General features: G+C 42.3%; 1 protein-coding gene across 3 annotated transcripts in view; it reads left to right on the forward strand.

Moving 5' to 3' along the window:
• Window positions 1–13,402, forward strand: part of LOC147029591 (inactive dipeptidyl peptidase 10-like) — a 594,191-nt gene that overhangs the window by 558,788 nt on the left and 22,001 nt on the right. For all 3 annotated transcript variants that reach the window (XM_085872742.1, XM_085872743.1, XM_085872744.1), the window contains exons 21-22: window positions 2,605–2,659; window positions 10,276–10,375. In XM_085872742.1, the coding sequence (XP_085728868.1) occupies window positions 2,605–2,659; window positions 10,276–10,375 (155 nt within the window). The remainder of the gene's footprint in view (window positions 1–2,604; window positions 2,660–10,275; window positions 10,376–13,402) is intronic.

Raw genomic sequence — 13,402 nt, forward strand, 5'->3', positions numbered from 1 at the left:
TCCCAGTGAGACCACCCTCCCGGCTCTTCACGTGCCATGCTTCCAAACTCAACCTGTGTTGTTTGTTTAGCGTCGTGTCTAGGACATATTCAAAAGATACATTAGAAAAGTAAGAAGCTTAACACTTTTGGAGCCCCTTTAGATCTTATCTATCGTTACACACAGGACATGATGCGTCATCAATCAACTAGGAAAGGTAGGTGAGAGTATGAGTAGAAAGAAAAGAGTGGAGTTTTGTACGACTCTATCTCAACTGATACAGACAAGGCCTGCCTGCATTGGTCCCAATTTGAGTGTGGGGGAAGGGGAAACTGAATTACTGAAGGCAGGGCGTGTTGGTGGTTGGCTTGGGTTTAATAACGAATTGCCCGGTTAGAATCGATTCCATCCATCGGAACCGAGAATCGAATTGTAAAATTAAACAGAACCGATTACCTGCCTGTTGCAGTTCTATGTCTCCAGAGTTGATTCCTGCGATGCCTTATCTCACTTCATCCATCAAGAATCTGTTTGTTGGTTCAGTAATTATATCAAAAGCTTCTCCTATCAATCTTTACAAAACAGATAAAGCCAAATCCATTTTTCTGCATCTCGTTAGTTCCAGTTGTGAAGAAAATGAGCAGACATGTACTTACAAACTGTGTGCATCTGAGTCGGACTTCTCCTTCTGGAATTCGACAAGACAGCATTTGGCTATTACATTTGTATGGAGTACTGTGAAAATACAAAATCATCATATTTCTTAACAGCAAAGATATCGCGGCATATTTAATAACAACAAAAAAAAGATGGGAGTGATCACGGAGCTGTCGTCTGTTGCCATATAGACCACCTGGGTAAACAATTTTCTTTTAATCTAATTGAAAAAAATTAAAATTTTTCCTGGAGGTTTGGATTCATTTGAAGCAACTTATACCTCTTTGGAATGATTTATACAAAAAACAAATCATGCCACTGATTTTATTTACTCATGAACATAAATTTTACACTTAAGTTGTTTCTCTTTATTCCATCAGCCACCGAAGATGGATGGAGGTTGTTTTTTCACCCCTTTTTGTTTGTGTGCAAGATATCTCGAAAAGTTACAGACTGATTTGGACGAACCGAGTTGAACAGTTTGGGTGTGTGAAAAGGATGAATCAATTCTATTTTGATGAAACATAAATATTTCAACCGTTTAACTGGGGGTCCCGTGGCCTCCCAACCGGGGAATGCACCCTCGGTAAATGCGCTACTTAATTTATCTGGTGATCTTGAATGTAGCTGAGCTGCACCACTGGAACACACCAGACCCTGTAAACTGAACCGTCGGGAATCTCAACCTCCCACGCTATCTACGTGCGGACAGTGCTTGATCAATGGTGGAAAAGATGGACACGGGCAGATCGGAAATGGATTTAACAAGAGCAGGTTCATTTACATAAGTGAGGAGCAGGAGAAAAGGGGGAAGCGGGGTGGGAGGGAACGTAAGGATTTTAATGGCATGAGGAGAAATGAGGGTCAAGTTATTTGCACCGCAATGATATCAGAGAAAGAGACACAGAGTAAAGTTAACAAGCACCTTACCTACCATTATCACAGTGCATGGGCCAATCAATCACAACCGCTATTCAACGCTGAGAGAGAGAAGTGGGAAGAAAGACTATGATGCGAGTGTCATTGAAAAGGGAAACTGAGATAGGTGAAGCAGAAAAGATGTGTGAGGGGATAGCCTCAGTGTGAGATCCTTCCAGATGTGTCTGTAGTGCAGCTTGGTTTCTTTCCCATTAATCAGCTTCGCTCCCCCCACCACTCGCAGCCTCGGCTCCTCGCTCGTGATGACAGTTCGTGAGGTAAAAACCAAAGGAGAAAAAGTGCTAAGAACTAGCAACGCGACCTGAGGGAACAGTGCCTGGCACCCGTTGGCGTCGTGCCTCAAGGTGTCCACAAACGACCGTTGAAAGAGTCGAGCAAATAAAACGACGTTGAAAGAGCCCGAAGGCACAAACAGCCTTTGAAAAGAGCCTCCACGACCATTGGAAGAGCCCAAACGACCATTGAAATAGCCGCAAATGACCATTGCAAAAGAGCCTCCATGAACGTTGAAAGAGTCCAAACGACCATTGAAAGACAGCTTCACAAGACACCTTGGGATTTTGAATGAACACCAGCTAATGTTAGCAGATAGGACACTGATATTCACGAAGACATGTCAGAAATTACCTGCATGGAAGATAATCTGGATGGTTTCATTCTTCAATTTGCAATCAGTTCTGATGGAGTATTTTTGCTGTCTGGTCGGTCCAGTTCAATTTTTTTGCCAATGTACCCAATCCCCTCCACCTTTGGCCACCTGTTCAAAGGTAGAAAACAGACCTTTATCTGTTTTTCCTCCACCTTTGCATGCTTGTTCCCTTCTGCCTATGTCTGCCTTTTCACTACCTAAAGGTTTTCATTCACATTTGCAGTGACATTTTATTACTTTCCCAAAACGTATAGTTGGAAAGGGAATGGTGAAGCACTCATGCTTGTTTTCAATGAGAGAAAAGTTTAATTAAATGAAATGAATGCTATGGTTTGATTAGCAAAGATAGTTAAATATTTCCTTTATTCTTGTTCTTTCAGAATGCTTCTTGAACTTCCCTACATTGACAAGACAAGAGTTGGCATCTATGGCAGGGTGGGTCGTTTGCTTTCCTCATGCATGCTCAGTTGTATTTGAAAATCAAACATTCCATTTCTATGAAATTCTGAATACCACCAAGTGAAGTACTACTTTGACCGCACATAAGGTTCTTCTGACCTCATTTTTAGCTCGCCTGTTCGAAGAACAGAGAGCGAAAGCGATACCCCCGGCATGAGCGTCAGCGTGAGCGTGAAAAGGTTAAAGTTTTTGGTGCAAGTTATTTAGAAGCTTGCCATTCATTTAATGTGTACTAGGATGCTGATATTTGGCATGGAGGTTCCTTTGGAGTATATTATTGATGTAGTGAAGTTGAAATTATAATATAATTTCAAATTTTTTTAATTTTTTACCTGTTTTGAACTTAACTTTTTTGTGGCACATCAACGTTAAAGTTTTTGGTGGAAGTTATTTAGAAGCTTGCCATTCATTAATGTGTACTAGGATGCTGATATTTGGAATGGAGGTTCCTTTGGGGAATATTATTGATGTAGTGAATTTGAAATTAAAAAATAATTTCAAATCTTTTAAATTTTTGACCTGTTTTGAACTTGTTTTTTGAGGAACATCAAAGTTAAAGTTTTTGATGCAAGTTATTTATTTAGAAGCTTGCCATTCATTAATATGTGTACTAGGATGCTGATATTTGGCATGGAGGTTCCTCTGGGGTATATTCTTGATGGAGTGAAGTGGAAATTAAAAAATAATTTCAAATGTTTTAAATTTTTGACCTGTTTTGAACTTAACTTTTTTGTAGCATATCAACCTTAACGTTTTGGTGCAAGTTATTTATTTAGAAGCTTGCCATTCATTTAATATGTGTACGAGGATGCTGATTTTTGTCAAGGAGGTTCCTTTGGGGTATATTATTGATGTCGTGCAGTTGAAATTAAAAAAAAAATTCAATTTTTTTTTAATTTTTGACCTGTTTTGAACTTAACTTTTTTTGTAGCACATCAACGTTAAAGTTTTTTCTTTCTAATGTTTTTATCTCCCACACAATTTTTTGCTGATTACGATATACAAATACATATATTGCTTTAAAATTATTTGGATCAGACTTCACTGCAATGCTTTATAAAAAATATTATTAGACTAGTCTTTTAAAAACGATAAATATATAAACAGGTGAGCATTGGGTGGCTTTGACACCAACTGTGGTTTATTCTGAATCACTATTCTGTAGCAGAATCGTGGGTTTTTTTTCTTGAAATAGTGTGTATTTTAGCTTGTTCTAAGCAAAGCAATACTTTTTACCCACGAAACGTTATTCATGCAAAAATGGTCTTGTTTGTAGAAAACAAGCGTTTTTCACAACACATTAAGTTGCACTGATCCCAATTATTGTGATAAGTCATTGTTCTAATGCAGAAATGCGTGTTTTTCTTTGGTTATAAATCACAATTTTGATGTAGAAATGCGTATTTTTCTTGAAATGGTGTGTATTTTAGCGTATACTTAGCCAAACAATACGTTTTACACAAGAAACCTTATTCATGCGAAAATGGACTTATTTGCCTAAAACAAGCATTTTTAACAATACATTAGCTTTTTCTGACCCTGTTTTTTGTTCTAAATCACTATTTTAAAAAGTTATGTCTCGAAATAATCACTCCACTCAACTACTACTTTAACATGGACAATTTAATTAACACCATCCTGTGGGGTTGATAAAGGGGGAGTTTTTTGGCCAAAGTCATTCACGTACCACGAACCTCACATTTGACTGGAGCTGATTTTCACAGGAATTTGAAATTTATTTTGGGTACTGGTGATAACTCGCCACCTCTTTGAAAAAATATTTGACGTCCACCAACTAAAATTTGCAGATGGGAGGTCAAGGGAGAAAAGGTAAAAGGGTACAAGGCAGACAAAGGCAGATGGGACACCCAGATTTATGTCTAGCAGAGGCACCGTGGACTTTGTGATGTGACACCCTGCTCAGGTCAGGTGAGATATGGGAGCATGCACCGGAACAGCGCGTCACTGCATCCACTTTCCACCGGTACTCCAGGGGCCTCTGTCTGGCCATCCCCCAGGCAAATGAATGGCCCATCCCAATCTCCTTAAGATGTTGATCAACCTGCAGGAACCATAAGGCATGTGGTCAGCCCATTTGCCTCCTCCATTTAAAAGGCTCCCTCACTGAAAGAATCTGATGAGCAGGATCAGCATCAGGAAAACAAGCCACATGTCCATGCAGCTGCAGCTGATGCTCACAGACTATACAGGTAACAAATCTCATTTGCAAGGATTGTCCGATAGCCAAAGATTCTCCGAAGAGACCTGGTACCAAAGGAATTAAGTCTCCATCTCAGTTCCCTGTTCAGAGTCCAAGTCTCAAATCCATAGCGCAAGACTGGAAGCACCAAGGACCTGAAGACTCGGACTTCCGTCCTCCCGCACAGGTACCAGCAGCACCACACCCCATGATCCAGTAAATTAATGACTCCCCAGGCCTGACCCAGACATTTATTGATGTCTTGCTCACAGCCAGCAGAGATGTGAATATTACTGCCAAGGAAAGTGAATCTATCTGTGACCTCAACATTCTCACCACAAACAGGTACAGACAAGATGTCATTGAAAGCATGGATCTTAGTTTTGATACAGGAAACCCATAATCCCAGCGGCTCCAACTCCTCATTCAGCACCTTGAGGGCTGCCAAAAGGACATCCAGATTCTCCACAAAGTTGAATGCATCATATGCGAAATCAAGGTTAGAGATCATGACGTTCCAAAGTGATGCACCGTAGCTGGATCTCTGCGACATCCTCTGCAGAATACAGTCCATACAAGTGCTGAAAAGTGTGGGGGGCAGTTAACACCCCTCACAAACTCCAGGAATAACTGGAAATAAGCTGTATATGGTATCACCACATCTCACAGTACTCTCAGTACCAGAGTATAGTTCAGACATGAGATTGATCAGTTTTGGTGGCACCCCATGAAGACTAAGATTCCTCTAGAGGGAATCCCCATTCACTGACTCAAATGTTTTGCAGAGATCAATATAGGCTGCAAGCAACCCCTGCCAAAACTCTCCTCTGCATTCGATGAGGATCCGAAGAGCAAGGACACGGTCAATCGTTGACCTCTTTGGTGTAAAGCCTGACTGCTCTGGGCACTGGTGCTCAAGTAGATGGTGGTGAACCCTCTCAAGAATTATCTGAGCGAAGACCTTGCCTGGAACTGAGAGCAGCGTCACCCCTCGGTAGTTGTTGCCGTCCTGGCGATCACCCTTCCCTCTACAGAGAGTGACAATAAGGCCCCTCTTCCAGTCAGTTGGGATGATGGCTGTGTTCCAGGCAGAGCACTTAACTGCATACAATGACAGTACAGCATTTCCACCAGCCTTGAGAAGTTAAACATGGTAGCCACACATCCCAGGAGCTTTACGCCATTTCAACCGGTTCACTGCAGCCTGTGTTTCCACAAACGGTGGTGGATCACAATTGATTGGAGGTTCAACAATAGGGATAGTAACACCCCTGACACCCAACTTGAAAACTGGTGCATCAGCCTGGTACAGCTGCTCATAGTTACCAGGCCAGTGGGCCTTTACTTCGGACTCCTTTGTCAAGAGCCCACCACCCTCCGCTCTAACTGCAGTATACAGAGGGATGGGTTTGGAGGAATGCAATGCATGAATTCCCCTGTAAGCGGGATGAAAATCACTTGACCACAGGCGATGCTCCACCCCTTCACAGATTCCTCACACATAGGCCTCCTTATCCACCCTTAGAGCATGTACAGTTTTACACCTCAGCTCCCTGAACGGCTCAGTTCTGCCATTAAATCTGGCCCTGTGACTCTGGTTAATGGTATCCAGTGTCACTTGAGAGACAAAATTCATCTTCGCCCAACAGCGTATTCCAAGACTTCCACCGGGAACATCAAGGATTGTGGTCTTGAAGGCATTCCACAACTCTTCAGGATTCTGCAAAGCACCAAGACTCCTGAAATGCCCAATCAGCCTGTTCGCAAACTCCTCAGCTACCCTATCATCCTTGAGCTTGCCAACATCCAGCCTAGGCTAGGATGGTACCATTCTCCTGGATTTTAGCTGCAACTTCAGAGTTGTTACAACAAGCCTGTGGTCGGTAGTGAGGAATTGAGCACTTGAGAAGACCCTGCATTTCTGCATCATCCTCCAGCGACCATCAATGAGTGCATGGTCAATCTCCTTTGCCACACCAATAGCATTGGCATAACAAGTGCAGCGATGAGTCTGTGGGCGCTGAAACCATGAACCGACCACCCGAAGTCCATGGACTTCTTGGAAAGTCAAGGAACTTAGTGCTATTGAGGTTCACAGTTCAAGACCCATGGGGACCAACACACATCTCACAACCATCGCTATCAGTTCCAGTCGATGCATTGAAATCCACCAAGATGAGAAGAGTATCTCGCCTGGGATACTGATCAACCACAGACTCGAGCATGGCATAGAATGCGTCCTTCACGGTGAGATCACTCGGCTCAGTCGGAGCATATACAGAGACCAGGGAAATGACACCGAAGGAGTGACAAATCCTTCGTCTCAAATAACGCTCGTTGATCGATGTTACCTCAATTATCATTGGAGTCAGATTATTGGACACAGCGATAGCAATTCCTTGGGCATGGAAACCATCAGAGCGACTCGACCAATATTAGGTGCAACCACCTGCCATGATCTCGCTGCAATCTGGTCTGCAAACCTCAGAGAGTGCTGAAATACCATTGCTCAAACGCTTGAGAACAGATAATAATTGAGACAGGTGATCATCCTTTCTTGGAGATAGGACTTTCCAGGTACCCACCCGAAGGGACCGCCTCAGGTTAACCCAAGGAGACTGCCGTCTGGTGGACGACACCTCAGCACCACCACAATCTGACCCTGGAGATTTACCCCGTGGTTTTCCTCTCATCAAGGAATGTGGGTCCGAAGGCTTTGCCCCAATCCCGTCATCAGGCGAGCTGCCCTGTGAAGGGCAGCAGCACAGGAGGTATTCCCACGTAGTGGGTTTTCAGATTTCCTTACATTCGTGGGTTTTGCAGAATGAAGTGTTTTCTGGTGGCTGGACTGCAAATCCTGCCATCAACCTCATAAAAAAAAAAGTAACCCAACTGTAGGAGGACGTCTGCAGACACAGTTGGCCACTAGAAATGGATGGCCGTTGGCTCCCAAGGAGGTCCTCCTACCTTTGACAGGTTTTGATTTTAATCCTGTTGGGTGTCCATATCCATCCACCCTCTTCACCAGAAAACCTGGTGGGGGAGACTGTTTGTTTATTCGCCGACAACCCGACCATGGAACAGGTTTGTACTGGTTTACATGGTACCTGAAGCAAGTCACAGATCTAATCTGGCTTGACCTGACAAGACACCCTGCTCACAAAGCACTAATTCGACTGTTTGAAATTGGGTCTGGAAACTAACCCAGATATATAGTGCAAAGGTTTGACTGAGGGAAAGGTAGACATCACTGAGATGGACAGAGCACGAAGAGACATCGGATTCATTCTATTTTTCCTCGATCGTGGAGAAAACGGAAACAATTATTTTTGCAAAATAGATTGTAAACTTAAAAAGAGGACAAATATTTGAGTTAAATCTCAGCATCAGATCAGAGAGCACTCACAGAGCATAAAAACTCTGCAAGTTCCAAAAGCAAAGACAATTTTTTAAATCTCCAATATACTTACCTCCACCACCGGCAATGGATGGAGGTTATGTTTTCAGCCCTATCTTTGTCTGTTTGTTTGTTTGCCTTGAAGCAGGATATCTCACAACGTTATGGACAAAACTTGCTGGAGAAGTTGGTTGTTTGACATGGATGAATTGTTTAGATTTTGGTGAAGATCCAGATACGTGAATTTTTTTTTTTAATTTTAAGTGATTCTTCATCATTGAGAGATGGGGCCAAAAATGATACATAGTACGATATTTCAACAAATTGTGGACGGATTATGACAAAACTTGGTTTGGTTAAGTTCTGGATGCAGATCCAGCTTCTCAGTAGGATAAAAAACGTAAACGGTTCAGCCTGGCTGAGGTATGCGCTCTACTGTGCCATTCTTGTCGTACGTGTTACCATACACCATCAATCATTATGCTGCACTGATGATCTCGAATAAGGGTGAAACATATTTGCAGCTGTTTATTTCCTTGTCCCAATGTTGTGGATAAAGTCTCTTCTGTCGGTTATGGATCGTGTTTCGTCCCGAGGTTACGGATTGAGCCTCCTTCCGAGGTTACGGATGGTGTCTCGTCCCAAGGTTACAGATTGAATCTCGTACTGATGTTACGGATCGAGTCTCGTCCTGAGGTTACAGGTCGAGTCTCGGTCCCGAGGTTATGTCCTTCTTGGGTGTATCCTGACCGATCGACAAACGTTTCAAGTTTGCCAATTTCCCTTACCCACGTTGTTCCATAGTTCTGGATAGCAAGGTAAAAGTATCAAAAACTATCTGTGCAACACTACGATGGGCAGAAATCTCAGTAATTCACAAGGGGTTCATGCGCTTTCCTTTTGCTGTAGATTATAATCTTGAAAAGGATGAAATTTTAACTGTGCAATCTGACATCTCTTGACTTGCCTCGCTTATCTCAGTGCACGGCAGGATGTAGGTCTCATTGAAAATGAACCATTCTTTATTTTTCTGTCTCCAATGTGGGGTCATTGTACTTCATCGACTTTTTCAATTCCATATCTCCAGCTGATCTTTGGTCTCTCCTCTGCTTCTTCGAGGGGTCTTCTCTACGTTTATAATTATTGTTGTCCATTCTTCGTGCGATGTTCCCAGTGCAGTTCAATTTCGTGTTTTTGATTGTGGCCAAAATGTCCTTGAATTTAGTTTTATCAATGTGCATCTTTGCTCGAGGGAAATATAGGTTTCATAACATTTTTCTTGAAGTTTGATCAACAAAACTTAACTGAAATAAGCAACAACACGATAATTTTTTCATGTTGTTTTTTTCCTTCTTATGTCTATGACAAAATGAATCGCATAAATATAAAGTCGGTAAGTCAACTTATTCTTTACACATTTGATTACATTTACTTCTTATTAAAAATGATATAGTTCATTTCATTTGAGTAACTCTGCAGTCTGTACGATGTTTTTGTGCAACTTTGTCTGCTTTTACCCCTTTACCTGTACGGAATTAAGTTCAAACGTTTTACATTAGTTATTTTACTTGAGTGCAATTCGTCTTTAGCAATGCTGATCAAAATGTACCAATGAGTTCTCATGTACCTTTCCCTGTTGGTCGTTAGGCTCTTCCAAGAGCTTGAATGTCTGTACTAATGAAAGAAAAAACACAATGTGTCATGCTCTGGCTTTTCTGCAAAGGTCTGTGAGCTCGCTGAACATAATCACCTCTGATGAAAGGCAGGTGGAGGAGAAGTGTTGCGATGAACAAATCTTTCAAGAGGAAGCCGATTTGAAAATACACACAATATATGTTACTTTGTGAATAAACACCCACAGATTTAATACATCTGGCTACACCTCAATCACAGACCTGGAAACCTTTCCAAACATTTCCTATTCACTCCAGTTATTGCCTTTTTTCATGCGTAGGTAATAAATAGATGGTGTCTTTCCTGTCTTGTCACCCACAGGGCTATGGTGGTTTTGTTGCAGGCTTATTGCTGTCATCTAAGCAGGAGGACTTTCACTGTGGAGTGCTGGAGGCTCCGATTGTGGATTTTGCACTTTACGGTAAGCTTGATTTTTTTTGTTCAAAGTGAACTCGATCATGGCAGAGCTTGTGCTCTTGGTTATCTGAATCGAGCTGTCAGTATCAGATATCCAAGCTGGCTTAACAAATGCATTTGTCATCTGCATCAGTGGCGATCATAAAGCCAAGTCGTTCTTGGCATGTAAAGTCTAATTTGGAAAGGAACTATAGGGAAATGGACATAGTCCACAATTATTGCTGCATTAACAAAATGTTCTTATCGTGGCTATATACTGAGAAATCCAATGTCAATTGATCAACCTCTGCCTTTTTTGTTCTCCCGCATTCTTGTCCATCGTTTTCATGCCATTTAATCCCATTATTTTGCTTTGTATCCACATCTTTGCCCCTCAATGATCTTTACGTTGGCTTCTTGCAATTCTTGTCACGAATGTCTTAATAAGCCCTATTAGACTCGAGTAAAAGTTGCAAATTATATGTTGTCAAACATTAATGACCTTCTTTTGGTGGCACATTCAGCACGGTACCGTGTGCTTTCCGTGGAGCATTCCAAGCGATTATATTGACATGCCACGAGAGAATGTCAAGCAATTTGCACCAAACACCTGGAATGGCTTTTCTTGGCACTGTCTGGGAGACCGAGAATGATACACGGCTTTGGGAGACCCTTGTAAAGGACAATTTATGTGTATGAGGATTTGCCCGAGTGCTACGAGCAAGCCTGAAAAGATCTCATGCTCTTGGCCGCTGCTTTGGAATTGGCAGGAGGAGGAGGAGGAGGAGGGAGAGGGAGAGGGAGAGGGAGAGGGAGAGGGAGAGAGAGAGTCCTTAATGATGATGGATTGCTCAGGGAAAGTTAGCTCGAGAGAATTCTGCCGGCAGAAATGTGCTTCAGTCAAGAGTAGAGAATTTGACTACCAGCCGAGAGAGTGGGAGAGATCCGCTGGAGCGTTCCAAATCATTGCAGCATGATGTGGCACATCTGTCAGCTTTTGCATAGCTTTCCTCAATCCTGAGCTTCGCGTGTCTCGATGGATCAATACCCGTCTGTACGAGGAGCCCAGGGAGAGATTGTGCCAGAGAGAAGGGTTTTCATTGCATCGTTACGGAACAGCGAAATGAAGGGGTGGCAGCATGCAAGGCTCATTTAAAAACAGAAAGAATGCTTCATTGCATTTAAATTGTGCTTTCTTTCCTGAGAGTCAAAGGAATATAATGGTAATTTCCAAAGAAAACACCCCGAGGTGAGTTATTCCACCTGCCTTTCTGTAAACATGCATGTCACTTTAGCGTGTCAGATAGGTAAACATGCATGTCATTCTTCCACAAACCGAGCAAATTTTTAGTGATTACAAATAAATAAAAAAGACAATTTCACTCAAATTTTGATGACTTGCTTCCTTGATGCACCGATGCATTATTTTTTTTTTTTTGACACATTTATTTTCATACCTCGCTGTTATTTATGGTTAATGCGCAGGTTGGCATTTCTCTGCTTTAAACCTGCGGTCTGTTTAATACTTAATACATGGCATTCCAACGCTGTTGTAGTAGTTGGGGCGAACAGAGGCCAAAGCCACAGTAAAAATATCTTGACTTTTTCTCATGCAACTTGTTTGTTTTTAATCTTGCTAATTACTGGTTAATCGATGGGTAAAAATTTGAGGCCCATATTCGTTCTGAATCTCTGGGTTGTGTCATGACCAGTCTAGAAACGTTTCAAGGTCAAACACAATCCTGGATGGGTCACCACTCCACAGGATACTTGATTGAATGTGGCAGGAGTTTGTAATTTGTTCAAGATGCTGGCGATAACTCGCCTAATCTTTATGAAAGACACCGTGAGATCTTTAGCGTACACCAGCTAATGCCAGCAGATGGGACACCCATTTAATGTCCCGCTGAGGAACGACGCACACATTGATGAATTGACCTGCCTGTGAAACACGAGGACGCCAGTGTATAGCTGGGTCCACATTTAAACCCAGGCAAGACAGCTCCATGAGAATGCTAGTGCGCATCCTTATAGGCTATTCTGCCTGCCCTTGATCTTACGAAAACCACTAATGAACATTTCGTGTTTTGCTGTCCATTTTTTGCAAGTTTTTTTTATGAACAAATAAATTTTCCAATCTCACCTACTTTAGCCACATTTTGTTTGTTCAGAACCTCGATACATGTTGAAAAGTTTTGAGGTTTTTTTGGTGGGGGGTGGGGGGAGAGAGGGAAGGAAGGAGAATATCCAATACACAGGTAAGCCATTACAGAATCTGTCAAAGTTTAATTCCTCAATGATCCATCCTTTGTCGAAAAAGTGATCTCACTGAGGACTACCGTCAGACATCAGAACCTGGACAACCACTTGGAATATGCCTTTAAATCCCGACAAATCACTCTCTGGAAGGACCGTATGGCAATGTCCCCCACCCCTATCTACCTTCTTCACAATCCTCTTGAGGAAGTTCATTCATTCAAACTCCTGGATCTCATTATCTGGCATGATATTTTTTGGGAAAACCACACTTCAAAATTGGCCTCCAAAGCCAGCCACCGACTGGGTATCCTCTTTTGTACAAAGTACAGGGTGTTTCAAAAAAAGTGGATTTTTTGAGCAGCCTGATATTCTGTCGTCTCTAATGCTATACCCATCTCCCTTGCAGATTATTGTGGTGGTGGTGGTATGCCATTTCGAACAAGTAGTCAGTTGGATCCAATGTCAACTCTGGTGTTCACAGTGGAACAAAAATTGAATATGGTGACTTTGTGGTTTGAGACAAAATCCGAGGTGCACGTGCGCCTATGATACTGTCAGTATTTCAATGTTCACACCCGTAACGGACATTCCATTGGGAACATTCAGCGGTTTATACAGCACTTCTGAGCACATGGAAGCGTGAAAAAAAAATCAAATTAAAGGGAACGGTGGCTGCCCAGCAAGTGTTACCAAGAACCGAGGGAACATTGATCTTGTGAAAGATTCTGCTATCGAAAGTCCTAAGAAATCCCACCATCAGTATTCCCGAGAACTGAAAATCTCAGCCTCATCG

Source organism: Eptatretus burgeri, chromosome 3 (assembly GCF_056783735.1).
Source record: "Eptatretus burgeri isolate ZD-2024b chromosome 3, Ebu_testis_v1, whole genome shotgun sequence".
Lineage (NCBI taxonomy): Eukaryota > Metazoa > Chordata > Myxini > Myxiniformes > Myxinidae > Eptatretus > Eptatretus burgeri.